Source organism: Cervus canadensis, chromosome 5 (assembly GCF_019320065.1).
Source record: "Cervus canadensis isolate Bull #8, Minnesota chromosome 5, ASM1932006v1, whole genome shotgun sequence".
NCBI lineage: Eukaryota > Metazoa > Chordata > Mammalia > Artiodactyla > Cervidae > Cervus > Cervus canadensis.
In genome coordinates, this window is record NC_057390.1 from 93048849 (window position 1) to 93064941 (window position 16093).

Below are 16093 nucleotides of genomic sequence, written 5' to 3' on the forward strand. Positions count from 1 at the left end.
AGGGACAGACTATGCTGTGGGCTTCCCTGGTGGCTCAGTGGTGAAGAACCTACCTGCCAAGCAGGAGATGGGGGTTCGATCCCTGGGTCGGGAAGATCCCCTGGAGAAGGGAATGGCAACCACTCCAATATTCTTGCCTGGAAAATCCCACGGACAGAGGACCCTGGAGGGCTGCAGTCTGCAGGGTCACAGAGTCAGACATAACTTAGCAACTAAACAGCAGCAGCGTACTGCAGAGATGGGGAGAAGGTTGAGGACCAAGTAGACACAGGAAGTCATTCTACTAAGAAAGAAAAGGATAAAGAGAGAAAGATGGAAACCTTACCCCCAAAAAGTTAAGCTCCCTACCTGCCCTGGATGCTACACTTTCCCCTGGAAGGCTCACTGCAGGGGAACTACGGGTGAGAGAGAGGCCAGATGGGAGCCCACGGAGGGTTCTCTAAGAGTTGGAGCACCAACTCTTAGACCGTGAAACGGATCCAGAGCAGGTTTGCAGGGGACCGTCTGGGGCCAGCAAGGAGCCTGTCCGATGGAAAAGACGCAGCAAACGGAGGAATTCAGTAGCACCTGGTGGATACTGATGCTACACATGCCCCACCCCCTCCGCCCTGGGCCAACATGCAAGACAGCCCACAATTCTGTGTCCATGAGTATACACTTTTAATTGGATTGACCATGGAATATTGGGACTATATGGGCACGACTGAGCGACTTTCACCCTCACTCACAGTGTTTTCTCTCAACCTCACATTGGGATGAGGGGTGTACACAGATTTTAGTCATCCCCTTGTCGCTGGAAGAAAGCTGAACACTTAAGGCTGAGGAAGCACTTACCTGGAGACTTGGGGACCCAACCGATGGAGACTCCAGGGATGTTGTGCTCCAGGTGTACCCCGGATGTGTTGCAGTGTAAACGAGGAGGCCAGGGGAGGAGTTGGGGCTGAGGCTTCCGGAGCTCATGACCACATGGTCTGAGATGCCCTCACCTCCTCCACGAGGGGCTCGTCTTCCCAGGCTGTTGCTAAAACTCAGCTCTTTTCCTCTGAAGCAGGGGACGTCTCTATGCCACACTGGGACCCAACTGGCGCGTTCCAGTCCGGAATTCTCCCAGAACCCGGAGCTGCGTCTACAGGTACTCATTTACTCATGTGATCATTTACTCGACAAGTAGTTCCAGGGCGCTTGCTGGGCGCCAGGCATTGTGTTCAAGGCTGCCCACAAGACGGACACAGCCTCTGCCTCGGTCCATGGGGCTGAGACAGAAATGGAATAGAAAATCACGGGTGCTACTGGTCCAGAGAGGGGGCCTCCCTGCAGAAAAGACTAGAAGAGTGATAGGAACTAGCCAGATAAAGGGAAGGGAGGCGATGGGGTAAAAGAGGACCCACAGCCCAAGGACAGCCCATGGGGCCGGGAGGCAGGAGGAGCAGGGTGATTCCAGGAGTGAAGGAGGGTCCGAGTTGTATCAAGTGAGAGATGGGAGAGGTCAGTAGGTGAGGCCAGAGAAGGTGGACCAGAGCCAGGTCCAGCAGGCTGTGAGGAGGGTGGTCTCAGAGACTCTGGATGGGTTACATGGGGGAGGGATGGAGAGGCAGGGGAGTGGCAGGACCCAGGTCATCCTGGCTGTGGTGTGCAGAGAGCATGGGAGGAAGGCAAGAGAGGACGCAGGGAGGCCAGAGGAGAGGGTCGGGCAGTTGCTCAAAGGATGACCAAGTTCTGCCATAAGGCGGGGATGGGGTGGCTGAGCTGGGCAGTCGGGCATGTTTAGGGCATGGGATCACTGATTCTGGGATGCCAAGGGAAAGTAGCTCAGCTTCAGTGCGGCATTGAAGGAGGTGCCATCCAGGGAGCTGAAGCCAGGGCTTAGGAGGGAGGCCTGGGCTGGCGCTGCACTGGGGCTCCTCACCTGCAGGTGGCGCCCGAATCCCCGTGGCAGAGGGGGAGGGAGACGCCCTGAGGCAAAGGTGCAGGGCATGAGGATTTGGGGTCCCCCCACCCACCCCGCCCTCTTCTTACTCCACCCCCTTCCCTCCTACTTCCTCACTGAGAGGAGAGGGTGCTGCAGGGTCCCAAGATCCGCAGGGGGAGAGGAAGCAGGATACCGTGTGGGTGATGCTAGGAGCTGGGTTACGGGGAGCGAGCGTGGTCCCCAAGCCTAGAGCTGCTCAGCGCTCAGAAAGACAAGGAAAAGGCACGTTCCGAGCTGTGGGCGAGCCCAGAGCCGTCTCCCTTGAGGCTTTCTGTGGCCTCAGAGCCCTCCCTCCTGGGCCCGGCTCAGCCCTGTTGAGTTCTCGGTCTGTGGACCTGGACCTGGACCTGGCAGTCGGGGGCCCGTGGGCCCCATGGGTGAGAGGGTGCCTGTCCCCAGCTCCTCTGGGTGATGTCTGACCCATGTTCTCCCCCTGCCCAGCCCCACTGGCCCATGCATCTGTACACTGGGGAGCTCTGCGGCGGCCCCCACCATGGAGGGGCCTCTGAGAAGGAAAACTCTGCTGAAGGAGGGACGGAAGCCTGCGGTGAGTGCAGAGGCAGCAGGGAGGGTGTGGGTTCCAGAGACCGGCCAACCAAGGTCCCAGCCCTGACCACGACACCGAGTGGGCAGGGCCTCAGTTTCCACATCTGTAAATTGGGATAAAATAGTCACTACTTCCTGGAGGACTGGGCGGGAAGGTCATGTGTGTGGCCCTGCACAGAGTGAGCAGGCGGTGGACGTCGCTGTGTGATTATCTTGAGGGCAGGTGGAAGCCTGGAGGCCCTGGGAGTCAGGGTGGATTCTGTGCCTGAGATGGTCAGCACGTCCTGGGAAGTATTGCCAATGCAGATCCCCTCCCCGCTCAGGAGCATCATGAAACGTGTGGTGGAAAGGACAGGGATCAGGGATCGAGAGACCTCTCAGGCTCCAGCACTAGCCACCAGGTCACCCCGTGCCGAACCCAGAGGTCCCTGGCTCCATGACCCCTCAGCCCCTTGCAAAGGCCTCTTTGTTCATTCTCTGGGACAGCCATGACTAGCTGCCCGCAAACCTGCCTGTGAGCTGCGTCTCCAGGCAGCATCTGCCGGTGTCCGCTCTGGCCTCCCTCTCCTGCTCCGGCTGCTGCTTGCCCCCGTCCACTGCCCACGAGGCCACTTGGAGACGCTCCCTCCCACCGATGCCCAGCATGAAGATGCCAGGCCCCTAGTCCGGGGGCCGGTCTAAAAGCTCCCCATCTCCAGGTGCCAGGAGGTTCTTGGGTGAGGAGAAGCATCTTCACCCCAGCCCTGGGCCACACTCTGTCCCTTGGACTCAGTGTCACGCAGCATCCTGTGACATGAGGCCCTGTATCTGGTCTGCTCTACAGCCCTGCTTGCCACCCTTCTGTACCTACAGCCAGGCCCCAGTCTTCCAGAAACCAGAGCGAGACAGTATCCTAAAAGCACTGTTGTCCCAAACGCTGGTTGGCCCACTGGTAAAGCGATGAAGTCAGTCCAGGGGGTCATGACCCATAGTTTTGAATAGAATAGACTGGAAGATGTTGGAGTTTCTTACACATGATACAGATGAGTATGGTTTCATGAAGCTTCTGTTGGTTCAACACACAGTACCATGACCACCTGGTGGGGGTGTCATCAAAAAGGTCTGAAAGCCACTGCTTTCATCATCTGAGACGACGCAGCACCCCCGCCCCTACCAGCGTGAAGAGGAGCCCCCCAGGCTGTGATGCTGGGCAGTCTGCTGAACCCCTGTCCTTCCGTGATGGGATATTTGCTTCGCTTTTGCAGAACTGGCTTTTCCAAACCAATGAGTGGAGCCCCAAACCAGGGATTCCAGGCCTTATGCCTAGAGAAACAAAAGCTACACCACCAGTTTGGCCCTGCTGGGCATCACCCCTTCTAGCCATAAATGCTTTCGAGGTGCTGCCATTCACTCTCAGCCAAGAGTGCCCATCACAGATGTTCCAATTCTTCCAAGCTGTGGTTTCTACTTGTCCATTTTTCCCCAGGACGTTCTTGGATTTGGGTCACCCGAACTCATAGAAGTTGTGCCTTGGCACTAAACATGGTGGGAAAAGGAAAGGCTCTGGGAGGAAAGGAGCCAGGAAGGGGAGGGAGGTCTGGGGCTGATGATCTGCTGAGGAGTCCCGCTGGCTGCCTGGGGCCCCGGAGGAGTGGCACCGAGGGGTGGAGGGCGGGCAGAGAGGAGACCTATGCTGGCCCCGCTCAAGGAGGGGCCGCCCTTCCATCCCTGTGCCGGGGTCTCTAATCAGGCAGCCTGGGGACGCCACCCCTGCCACTTGCAACACTGTCACTCTGCCTCCCCTTCCTCCCTAGCTGTCTTCATGGACCAGGTACTGGGTCATACTCTCAGGATCCACCCTCCTGTACTACGGAGCCAAGTCGTTGAGGGGCACAGACAGAAAGCACGTATGTTCCATGAAAGAACTCTCTGCGCTGGGCCTTCCTGTCGTGTGAACTGCTGGGGGTGTGGGGGGAAGGCGGGGAAAGGTGGTGGGGATGGGAGGGAAGCTTGCCTGGCCCAGGTGGGCCTTCCTAGGCGAGCGGAGGGCCTCCTGACTTTGCTGTTGTTCCCCTGTAGTATAAATCCACACCTGGCAAGAAGGTCTCTGTCGTGGGCTGGATGGTGCAGCTGCCTGACGATCCTGAGCACCCGGACATCTTCCAGCTGAATAATCCCGACAAAGGTAGGTGGCAGGCCAGAGCTGGTGCCTGTAGCCTCTCTCTGCCCTGTTCCTTCTGTGGCTAAATGCGCGTTTTGAAACAGTAGGGACTTCTGAGGCTGCTGCTTTCCCTTCACGTCAGGTTCTGATGTTCACAGGGTCCCTTCATTCTTCCCTAAAAGCTGCTTAGACCGTGGTGGATGTGTCCACTGAGCAGTGCGCAAGGCACGTGGCTGTCGGAATCCTTTTCACCTGTGACTGCTGGGGCCCGTCTACCTGGAGCTGTGGCCTCGGGGTCACTGCTGGATGAGGCAGTGACTTCGAAGCTGGAGTAGTCTGTTTTATTTTATGCATTTGAAACCTTATTCTGAGAAGGATCCACAGGCTTCCCCAGAGCCCAAGACCCCATGGCGGGAAAGATGGTCAAGAGCCCTGGTCCAGAGAGATGGGGGCGGCGGGGGCACAGGAGCCTCCTACTCCACATGCCCTGAGCTCATCTTGGGCTGCTCCTGACCTTCCCCAGGGTAGTCACCCAGGTTCACGCTTATCTTCACACCACAGGCAGATCCTCCCATGTGACCTTCCTCTTAACCAGTGGCCTTTCTACCACCAGGCAATGTTTACAAGTTCCAGACTGGCTCCCGGTTCCATGCAATCCTGTGGCACAAGCATTTGGATGATGCATGTAAAAGCAACAGGCCTCAGGTAAAGTCACCAAAGTCCTGATTGTCACCTGAAATATCCTCTCTCACCCTCGGGCCAAGAGTCCACAGAAAACACACCTTCCTCCTTCCCCCAGAGACTATCAGCTAGGCTCCCAGGGACTCTCTTTTGATCAGCTTTTCCCCACAAGACAGGGCACCCCCCACCTGGCTTAGAACTAAGCCCAGCTTCAGACTAGAACTTTGAACCTGTCTCTTGTGTCTTTCCTACTAAAGGAAAAACCACAAAAACATCCCATCAGAGACAGGTGGCAGGTGAGGTACTGCCCCATGGGTCAGGCTACAGCATCTATTGAGATCATCCCCCTGAAAGTTGATTTTTGGGCATCCTCTAACCTGACCAAAGTACCTCCCTGCCCCCCACAACCCTTAGGAATAAGGATAATAGCTAACTTGTTGAGAGCCAACCATGGCTGTTGGTGAGTGGGGCTCCCCACTCCTTGGCATGTTTGAACCAATGGGACCACTGGTTTGCCAGGCCCTGGCTTGAGGCTCACTCCCACCCCCACAACACCCGTCCCAGGACCAGGCTTGAGGCGAGATGCTTTACATGCAGGAATTGGCCGAATCCTCCCAGCATCCCTGTGGGGTAGGTTCCTGAATTGTCCCCGTTTTATGCTGAGGTCACTGAGGCTCGCAAAGTGGTGGACCCTGGTTTAAGGCCCCCTGGTGAGTGAGGTCTCACCCCCTCCTGCCTGACACCAGAGTCTAGACCTGCCACCCCTGAGCTGTCCCACCGCAGGCATCCCCAGGGCCCCTGACTTGCTGAGCCTCCTGCCATTGAGCCAGAGGCCTGGAAGCAGAGACTCCACTGTCCAGGCTTGTGAGAGAGGTGGCCGCCCAGCACTCACACCAGCCCAGGCAGCATGTGGGCCGCTGGCACCAGAACCAATGCTCCCAGCCAGCCGTGAACTTCCCTGACCTGTTCCCTAGGATGAGCTGGAAGAGGGTGGCGGCGGGGGAGCCGGGTCCCTCTCCTCTGTCTAGAGAGCGAACATCAGGGCTGGACTAGATGGAGGCAGCTTTGAGGAGGAGGAAGTTGGTGCGGAGGCCAGGCCAGACGTGTGGGGCTGGGAGGGCCGGGGCTTCCGTGGTGCTGGTCACAGCCCAGTCACAGGCTTCTCGGCCCCCAGGGTGATTCTCACGAAGCAGAGGGAGGTCTCTAGTGGCATGTCCTGTGATTCTGTGCTCAGTGTGCACCCATTCAGGGTTTTCATCTGTAACATAAATGAGGATGTGTATGACAAGCTGATCAAATTAGACATGACAAGAAGCTCGACGGCAGAATTAGCAGAAAGTCCTTGACAAACTAGAACAGGAGGGCAAGACTGATACAGGGATAAATTTGAGGCCCCACAGGGAAACTCAAGATAAATTGCACTTGAGTCCCTCCACTCACTTGCTAGGAATTTGTCCCTGGGCACATGCTGACACATACACACGCGGGCTCATGGTGAGAGTGTTCACTGCAGCATTGTCCTTAATAGAAAGAAAGAAAAGCCACTGGAAACCTTGCTGACCCTCAGTATGTCCCTACTGTGCAGCCCCTGATGTGTGTGTGATCACCTAAAAGGTGCTGCAAGTCACAAGTGAGAAAGCTTAAGTGTAAAAACACATGTCAGGACGATCTCATTTGTATTAAAACACTGCATATTTATCACATGCATGGTGGTGCACGTAACATTTCTGAAATAGCATACAGGAGACTACAGTTCTGAGGTTTCTAGAGCATGTTTTTCATGTTAAGCAAATATAACTGCCCATCCCCGTGATGAGACCAGGGTCCTGGGTTGACACTCACCTCAAGGTGATGAACAAGGTGCCGCCTCAGGTCACCTTAGGAGAGGAAGAGCCTCCTGCCCTCCTCTGCCCTGGTCACGCGGTGCTTGCCTGGGGCCCCTCCTTGGCTCTGAGGGCATGGCGCCTGGAGCTCACCTGTACTCAGGTGGCCCCGAGGAGTGACAAGAACTGAAGCCCTGAAGTGGGCCACACAGACGGTGGGGCGGAGAGAGAGACTGGCGCTTCCTCGGTGTCTGCCCCACGAAGACAGTCATGGCTCTGGGGGGTTGGGCAGTCAGGAGAGGGACAGTTGCCCTGAACAAGAGCCTGTGTCCTGATCTGGGGGGCTGGGGGCATGGTCTGAGGGAGGCAGCAGCCCTGCAGCGGGTAGCAGGGACCTGGGTCAAACCCCCTTAGCAGGGGAGGTGTTTGGTGTGAAGGACAAATGGATTGCATACCATGTCTGGCAAATGCGGTCTTCCCGCAGCAAGGTTTTGCAACATTGAAGTATTTTTGCCCAGTTTTTAGACCTAAGGAAGAAGGTCTTCTATTTTTGTAATACTTTTTACCTCTAATTTACTTTCAACCAAATATTCCTGCTGTCTGCTGTATATAATAATAAAAAATGGTAACAACTAAATATTCCACAGCAGGGGATTACTGAAACAAGCCACAGTGCCTGCCTGCGATGGCATACAAAGGGGCTGCATAGAAGGGTGTTACAGAAATGCCTCTCCTCCCATAGAAACTCTCGGTGCCTGAGATGATTTTTTTGTGGAATTTCATTTCTTAAAATCGTCTGTGCTAATAGGGAATACATGCGTGCATGTGTGTGCTAAGCCACTTCAGTCGTGTCCAACTCTTTGTGGCCCTATAGACTGCCCGCCAGGCTCCTCTGTTCATGGGATTCTCCAGGCAAGAATATTGGAATGGGTTGCCATGCCCTCCTCCAAGGGATCTTCCCAACCCAGGGATAGAACCCTCATCCGCATCTCCTGCATTGTAGGTGGATTCTTTATCGCCGAGCCGCTGGGGGAGCCCAATAGCGAGTACGCTTAAGCTTACTGATAGCACGTACATAAGGTGTAAACCACAGCAATAAAGCAAATAACCACGTGCCCCCGACCCAGCCTAATGGCAAGACTTCCGCAGGCCTCAGAACACCTCCCTCCCAGGGTTGTCTTCCTAATTCTGTCTCTCTCCCACCCACTTGCACCCCATAACCACATTCCTGATTTGTTTACTGTTCCTTTAAAGCATTACCACACATATTTGATTTCTTAATGTGTTATCTGGGGTACACTTTTAGTTTTTGTTCATGTTCACTGTTTATTTCGTTATGTGTTCATTCATTCATTCATCCGGTTGTGTCAGATCCCGGACGCAGCGCGGGCTCTTCCGTTGCCGCACAGACTCTAGTTGTGGTGTGTGGGCTCAGCAGTGCGGCGCACAGGCTTCGCTGCCCTGCAGCCTGTGAGATCTTAGTTCCCCGACTAGGGATGGAGCCCATGTCCCCTGCATTGCAAGGCGGATTCTTAACCACTGGACCACCAGGGAAGTCCCTGGGGTACATTTTTTTTAAAAAAACTTCTTTAAAAACACAGAACCATTACTGCACAGCTCCTTCTGTGACCTGCTTTTTCTCCTACAGTATATTCCTAGGATACCTCTGTGTCAGTGTGTGTAGCTGTGATTCATTTGTTTGTAATTTTTTATCACTTCTCCTGTCTGTGATCCCAAGAATGATTTCCTGCTTCTTGCTATTTTGAACAGTGCTGCCATGACCATTCTTATAACTGTCTCCTGGTGCAAGGAGATGCATTTTTTTCCAGTTCATCATTTTGACCAAATTGACACCAAGATGGATTTGTTTTTGATGAAACTGCTTCTCATCAAATTTCCTGGAACCCCACGGCCATGCTAGGGAGGAGGCCTGGGTCTGGGGGCAGGTCAGCAGCTTTGAAGGGAAGGAGAAGCATCCTGATCTTGGGGCTGGGGGTCCGACAGTAAAGGGAGCTGGGATCTGGTCCTGGGGACACAGCATAGGAAGGTCTCGGGGTTCCTGACATCCCCAAACTTCCTCCTTCTTGTTATACTTCTACTTGCCAACTCCTGCCATCCACTAACCACCCCTCTCCTATCCAGAGGCATGGGCTTACCTTACAGGCTTGGTCATCTCTTCCTGCAAATGCACTTGTGCTTTGGCCCAAGGATAGTGGTTGAGAGCGTGGGTGCCCTGTCACTCACCCGCTGTGTCCTTCACCTCCCTAAGCCTCAGTTTCGTCATCTTTATAATGGGAACAATTCCATTACCTGCCTCCTAGGGTTGTTGTGAAGGCTCAGGACACAATACCAATGGGGTCCTAAGAGCCCTGCCTGGCACGTGGTGGCCCCTTAACACGTGGCGGCTGTTACTATTGCCATTTCCTCGCCCCAGCCCCGCCCACTCATTCACAGACTGACTGGGAGAGGCCTGAACCCTTCCCTTAGGGACCACCCCTCCACTCCCCCAGCCCCAGCCCCTTCTAAAAGGTCGGAACTTTGACAAGAGACTGAGCTTTCTCTTCTAGGTACCTGCAAACCTTATGTCATTTGAATAAGTCTCTGCAAGACTTGGCGTGACTTCGGAGGCCTCTGGGAGCCCAGCCTGGGACTGGTGGCCAAGCGCACATCGGGGGCACAGGCCGCTGGCGGGGTGCTGGGAGACTCAGACCTGGACTTGAGGGGACATGGCCTCACAGTCTGGAGGGCTCCGCCAATGTGGGGTCCACCCACTGATCCCCAGCCATCCTCATGCCCCCCATTCTGCAGCACCACCTCGGGGGGCCTCGGTTGGTCCCCAGACTGTACACCCTGCCTGCCTGCCCGCCCAGCCTGGGCCCGCGTCTGTCCACCAGCTGCTGCTGCGACCAGAGAGCACCCGGCCCACGTTGGGTCCCCAGGGCTTTCTCCTGCACAAAGAGTGGATGGCGACCCCCGTGTGAGGGCCAGAGGGACGAGACGGGCTGGGGACTGGCTCTTTTCACCCCAGCGCGTGGGGTCGCTCGCCCACAGGGCTGCCTCAGATTTTGTACACCCGAAGCGTCCTCTGCGTGTGCGTGCTGTGTCTGTGTGCGTGCAAGCGAGCGAGCGTGGACTCTCCGAGAAACATGCATTTTGGCACAAGACTCGTGACATCACACACTTCATTCTCTTTGAGGCCCTGCTTTCACCTTAAGCGATAGACTCATCCACCGAGGAAGGTCAGAGAGCCCAGATTCCTCCTGTGTTAAGGGTCCCTCGCATTCTTTTACTGTAAACAAACAATGCCTTAAATTGTGTCTTGTTTTCTGTTCCTATGGGTGCTATTCATCCGGACGGCCTGCTCCCTGGGCCCCCGGGCCCTCCCAGGTCTTGTTGCAGTCGGCTCTTCTCAGATAGGACCCGGCTTCGGAACCATGGGCTGGGCCGGCTGCCGGCCTGCTTGCTTCCTCCCAGCCCCCTCCCGCAGGGTCTGAAGGCGCCCCCCCCCCTCTCCTCCCCCTCCCCCCACCCTGTCCTGTGCCAGCATGGGGGCCACTTTCTGCCAGCTTCTCGAGGCCAACTGTGCGCGGTGACCTGACCCGCTGCATGGAAGCTACTCTGCACCAACCGCTCCCCAAAGGGCCAGGCTTTCGCTCCCCCCACCTCATCTCTTTGCCTCCACTGCCAGGGCGGGGCCTCTGGGATTCCTGATTACACTGGGGAGCCTGAGTGACACTGAGGCCTTAAGCTCCCCCATTCTTGCCCCCAAACACAGTCACCAGCAAATTCTCCATCATCCAAGTCCAAGGGCACAATAGTTGATGACCATGGTGACGAGAGAGCAAAGCCCCGGGGAGCGGACAGTCAGAGCTCTGGTTTCAGCTGAGAGCTCTTCAGGTGAACAATGTCCTTCACCTGTCACTCCTTGTCATGTTTTTAAGTGACTTACTTTGCACAAATACATTTTTATTTAAAGTCGTGAATAAAAATTAGCTTTATTTATGGTAGCTTTATCACTATAGCTTCTCCCCCCAGCCCCTTCCTGCCTTCTCCCCTCCCCTCTTCCTCCCCTTTTTTTTAATCTGGGTGTCCTGATTCTGAGAAGGAAACCTGAATGATTTTTTGAAAGAGACTGGATTTTTGGGTCCTTGTCACTCTCATGGTTTCAGAGCTCACACTGATCAGACAGCAAACTACTCTTAAAAGAGTTTCTGTGCAAGATGCTTCAAAACAACACCTTAACCACTAAATGGTAAGAGGTCGATTTAAGAACTGCCAAAGAACCCACCCCTGTATTTTGATCAAAAGGTGACCACTTTTCCTAAAATTCAGATGAATTAGTGAGGAAAGTGATTGTCATTGGGGTCTTACTTTGTGATGGCACCTTACTGTGCTCAGTAACTAACTTCCTTTGGAACAAGTCTAGAATACTTTGGTGGTGGGAGAAATGCCCAATGGGGAAGTTGAGGCCATCAAACTTTGTCCATCACTGGTGCTTCACATACCCTCTTGCAGCTGGGGTCAGATGCATGCACCTAATTCATACCAACAACTGCTCAAACTAGCATCTGGAGTCTGAATGAACATACCAGACACCCCAACACCTCTCACCAGAACCATGCAGTGTCAATGCTTTAACCGATATTATCTCTGATTCTACCTGCTAATTTTTTTTAAGACTAAAGTTTGAATGCAATTGCAAAACTACTTTCCTTGAGTTTCTCTACTCTTCAAACTGTCCTGGTTTTTCCACCATGAGATATTATAGAAGCCAATCCAAAAACCTCAAAATTTCAGGCTCCACTAAATAAGATCACTCGCAGCCCTTTACAGATTTTCTTTATCTTTCACAAATGTTTTCTTCTGAGCCCAATTTTGAAATAGCACAATCGCAGTTCTTGTCAAAGTGTTTAGTCTTCTCACTAGTTGAAATTGACCCCATGTCCCCTCCTGGAAACATTCTTAGCTTTGACTCTCCATAGAACTGGTAAGAACCTTGAACTTACCAGAAGGGTCCTGAGGATAAAGCTATAAGGCTCCTGGCTCTCCCAGCAGGGGCTCAGGGCCACGCTTGCTGTCTTCCTAACATTGGTTTGTCCTTCATGCCGCCAGTCATGGCAAGCCAGGGGCAGAGGGAGGGCTAGGCACAAACCCCAAAAGGGAAAGTCCCCAGGTGGATTCTCACCCTGGAAGAAAGCATTCCTGGGTCTTGCTCTCTGACTCACCATTGTACACAAATGTCTGTGAAAACACTGAAAGTGATGTCTCTGGTATGTGTATGCTGTATCTTTTTTTTTTTTTAAGCAAACAAATCCCTGAATGAAAGTTCTAGAGTGCTGTCTACGACCTGTGGAGTAGATAGCCAGTATCCTCATGATGCCATGCCAACAGCTCACTCACCTATCCCCAAGAGGAATTTTCACTTCTCTCTGTCAAACGCGTTCTGTAACTCAAGGTCAACCAAGTGCACTCTGACAACTGAAAGTTTCTGGAGGACGGATTTGGTGGAAAGCTGTAGAAATATTGATCTGAGTGTGCCCATTGGGACAGTGTGGCCTGCCTCCCCTCCCTGGAGAAGCCAGTTCATCACCCTGTCCCCTGTGGACCCTGAAGAGAAGACAATGAAGGGGTTCTGCTTATGAAAGAACCCACTCTCTCTTGCCAACTGAATTTACAAAGTGTTTTTTTTTTTCTTACCAATGTGGCCAGTATTTCTTTCATCATCTTCCTCCCACCTTCCAAGCCCAAGAAGTGTGTCTTTTAGGATGCCATTTGACAGATGGAAGAATGGTCCACAAAACAGGAAGCCCTTACAAGCAAGGTCTGCTTTCAATCCACAGGTAGAGAGTCTAGAGTTCTGGACCCACATTACTGATGCTGAGAACCAGGTGAACAGTGCTGAAAACACAACCTGACTTACCTATTGTGACTTGGTAAATCATTTTAATCACACATCATTCTGAAATGTTGGGTGATTTCATGTTTTAAAAAGAAAAGAAAAACAAAAAAACTACAAGAGTCCTTTTGAAATAACAGACCCTCTGTGTAAAGCCACCCATTCGTCCATCGATTATCATCTCTAGTGAGTGCTTCCTGTGTGTCAGCCTCTTCCTCGGGATTGAAGTGGCCGAGAACAAGATAAACCTAAGCCCTGCCCTCATGGAGCTGACCTCTCAACGAACAAATCATCCTCACCACGCCATTTCCTCTCTCCCAGCAAGACCGTGGCTCCCCACCCCCCACAACCCCCACCCAGCACTGGGTAGAAACCCTGTGTGGATTCCTCCAGAAAGTCTTCGAAAGGCTCAACAGACTGAATAGTCTTCAATTTGTGAGTCCAGTTACTGTCCGAGTGGCCGGTTGGCACAGGACAGCCAGACACAGAGCTATGGCTGGACACAGGATTCCGAGGTGGAACGAGAGAGTCACATCAGAACGCTTAAGAGTATTTACTTCAGAAGTTCTTTGTTTTTAATTTCAGTGTTAAATACAAGTACAACTTGAGCGAGAGCTGCTTTCCCTTGGGTGTCGAGAACTCGTCCCACGGACCACCTCACCACTGGTGCTGCACAAATGTGTGTGCGCCACGGGCAGCCCCCAACCCCCTGCTCGCAGCAGCAACGATGGAGCATCTGTGAGTTCTGTAATCACTCATCTCTTTATCCGTTTCTGAACGACTGTGACCATTCAGTAACAATAGTGATTAATTTAGTGTGGTAAAATCTTCAATAAATTTTGTGCCAAAATGCATGGTTTTTCACTTAGCATTCAAAATGTTGCATAGAGAGTAGTTTTCAATTTCTTATGTATTCCTCCAAGTAAGTTGAAAATCACTTTTTACATTTCAGTTTGTTTCTTGTTCGATCTGTTGCACTCTCCCGGGCTGTCTTTTTTTTCCAGCAGAACCCCCTGCATGCAGTTGTGTAAGGACTTTCCCTAATTCTTGTGAATTGTCTCATCCGCAGTAACCACTGAACATCAGCCCTCTGTGGGATTCTTTAGATTTTTGGTGAAGTATTTTGTTACCTCAGTCTTGTATCAAGTTGCTGTATTTTTCAGCTTGTTACGCGGATAATAATTGTTTCACTAATTAAATACTTTAGTGTATAAACATTTTTGTTTACTTTGAAATTAAATGTTTTTTCCAATGAATATTGCTCAGTTTTTTAAAGTCACGTGCATTCCTTTAGCCAACAGTTGCTGTGCCAGACACAGACATGAAGGAGGTGTGGAGACTCAACTAAGAGGTTACTAGAACATGAATGACATGCAGGAGCAGTGCCCTTGGGGAGGGGCAGAGTCAGTGCTGTGGGCACTCGGGGGTGGGACACAGAGAATTGGGGGAAGTCTTAGAGAGAGGGCAGCGCCATTTGCAGATTCATTTCAGAGATGGCTGAAGACATGGTGGGCAGAAGAGGTGGAAAGATGTAAGAGGAGAAGGAGCAGGATGATGTTGGGGAGGCAGGCAACCTCGTCTCACTGAGGCAAGGATTTGGGGGTGTAATGGGATCCAAGTCTGAAAAGTTATGTTGGGGGAAGTTCATGATGCCTCACAAAACCCAGAAACTCACTCTCACTTGTTTAAAAGGAAAGTGGTGGTGGGGGACTGTCTTACAAGGATTGTCTCATGGAAATTGAGGGGAGTCTCAAGGGGCAGGAAAAAGAAATGGGAAGTCCCCTACATTTTGTCCTCTCCCCTGCAGTCTCCAGACTGACTTCTCTGCTGGAATATGCAGCAGTGAAGGAGTCCAGACCTGGGAAAGCACCTTCAAGTTGTTGAGGGAGTGTGCACCAGGGGGTAACATCATCCAAGCTGATCATGGGGACCCCTGGCCCCACCTGACACAGTTTCTCGGCTAGTGTCTTCCAAGCTCAGGCTTCCCCCACATACACTCCTCAGCGTCTGCTCCACCAGTTCCTGGCCAGCATGACCACACCTGCCTCACTATGACAAGCCCCCCCTGACTGAGGGCCCCTAGCTCACCTTCTCCTCAAGACTTAGGTGGTACAATCACCCTGAGCTTTACCCGGATAGGGTCGCTGCCCTCAGATGCAGGATATTGTTTGAGGGCTCTGAGATGGATGCATCTGACAGTGCAGGAAACTAAGTCAAGACTTGAGCCCACAACTGGTAGCCTGCACAACTCCAGTCCCTCGGCCTCATTGCGACAGGCAGGCAGGCAGGCAGGCATCAGAAACGCCACCTGGAGACAGTAGTACTCTTTTTTTTTTTTGATGGATGGCGAGATCCGCGAGCTAACGCAGACAGTAAGGTAGAATTCCTATTTAGCTTCGATTCGGTACCCATAAATGTAGCCAGCCTGCCAGGACCTGGGTACCCGCGGAGGTGAGGGGGAGTGGGCGGGGCCATTTGCAGAGGCGGGGCTGTGGGCGGGGCCTTAGGGCTGGGTTGAGACGGGCCCAGAGCTTGATTTGGGAGATCTCAGTCCGGGGCTGGGGAGGTGGGTTTGGAGGTGGGGGCGGGGGGTGCTGGAAGAGAAAAGACAAGGCCTTGCCTATGTGTGGGACACGGGGAAAAGCGGCCCCCAGTGGGTACGGCGATATATTAGAAAGAGCCGAGAGGTACTCAGAGGTGGAGGGAAGACTCTAAGGAGCCGATCCTTGGGGGTGAGGGCACAGGCCTCGACCAAGAGCTCAGTAGTGGGAAGGTAGGTGTGTGGGGCCTGGGTCTGTGCTGAGGGCCACCGAGCGGGAGCAGTGGGGCCAAGGACCGTACGGAGCTGGGGACGGGGTGGCATCTTGGGCTTGTGCGCCTAGAGGAGGTGCTGACAGCCTGACTCGGGAACCCCGCGGGATTCTGTGTGGGAGGAGCGTGGCTGGAGCGCGGGGCGGAGCTGGGGTGGGCCTGGACCCTGCAGACAGGCGCTGAGTGGACTGGGGCTGCAGCTCGGGGCGGGGTTGGGCGGGGTCTGA

The 16093-nt window shown here is 53.4% G+C and overlaps 1 protein-coding gene across 9 annotated transcripts in view; it reads left to right on the plus strand.

The window, feature by feature from the left end:
• RALGPS1 (Ral GEF with PH domain and SH3 binding motif 1) overlaps positions 1 to 14311 on the plus strand; it is a 296430-nt gene extending 282119 nt beyond the window's left edge. For 7 of the 9 annotated variants that reach the window (XM_043469590.1, XM_043469589.1, XM_043469588.1 and 4 more), the window contains 6 exons: positions 1049 to 1132; positions 2411 to 2516; positions 4309 to 4401; positions 4574 to 4679; positions 5269 to 5360; positions 9727 to 14311. In XM_043469590.1, the coding sequence (XP_043325525.1) occupies positions 1049 to 1132; positions 2411 to 2516; positions 4309 to 4401; positions 4574 to 4679; positions 5269 to 5360; positions 9727 to 9756 (511 nt within the window). In that variant the 3' untranslated portion in view covers positions 9757 to 14311. The remainder of the gene's footprint in view (positions 1 to 1048; positions 1133 to 2410; positions 2517 to 4308; positions 4402 to 4573; positions 4680 to 5268; positions 5361 to 9726) is intronic. The other 2 variants (XM_043469595.1, XM_043469597.1) reach the window with 1 other exon arrangement.
• Positions 14312 to 16093: the final 1782 nt, after the last annotated feature.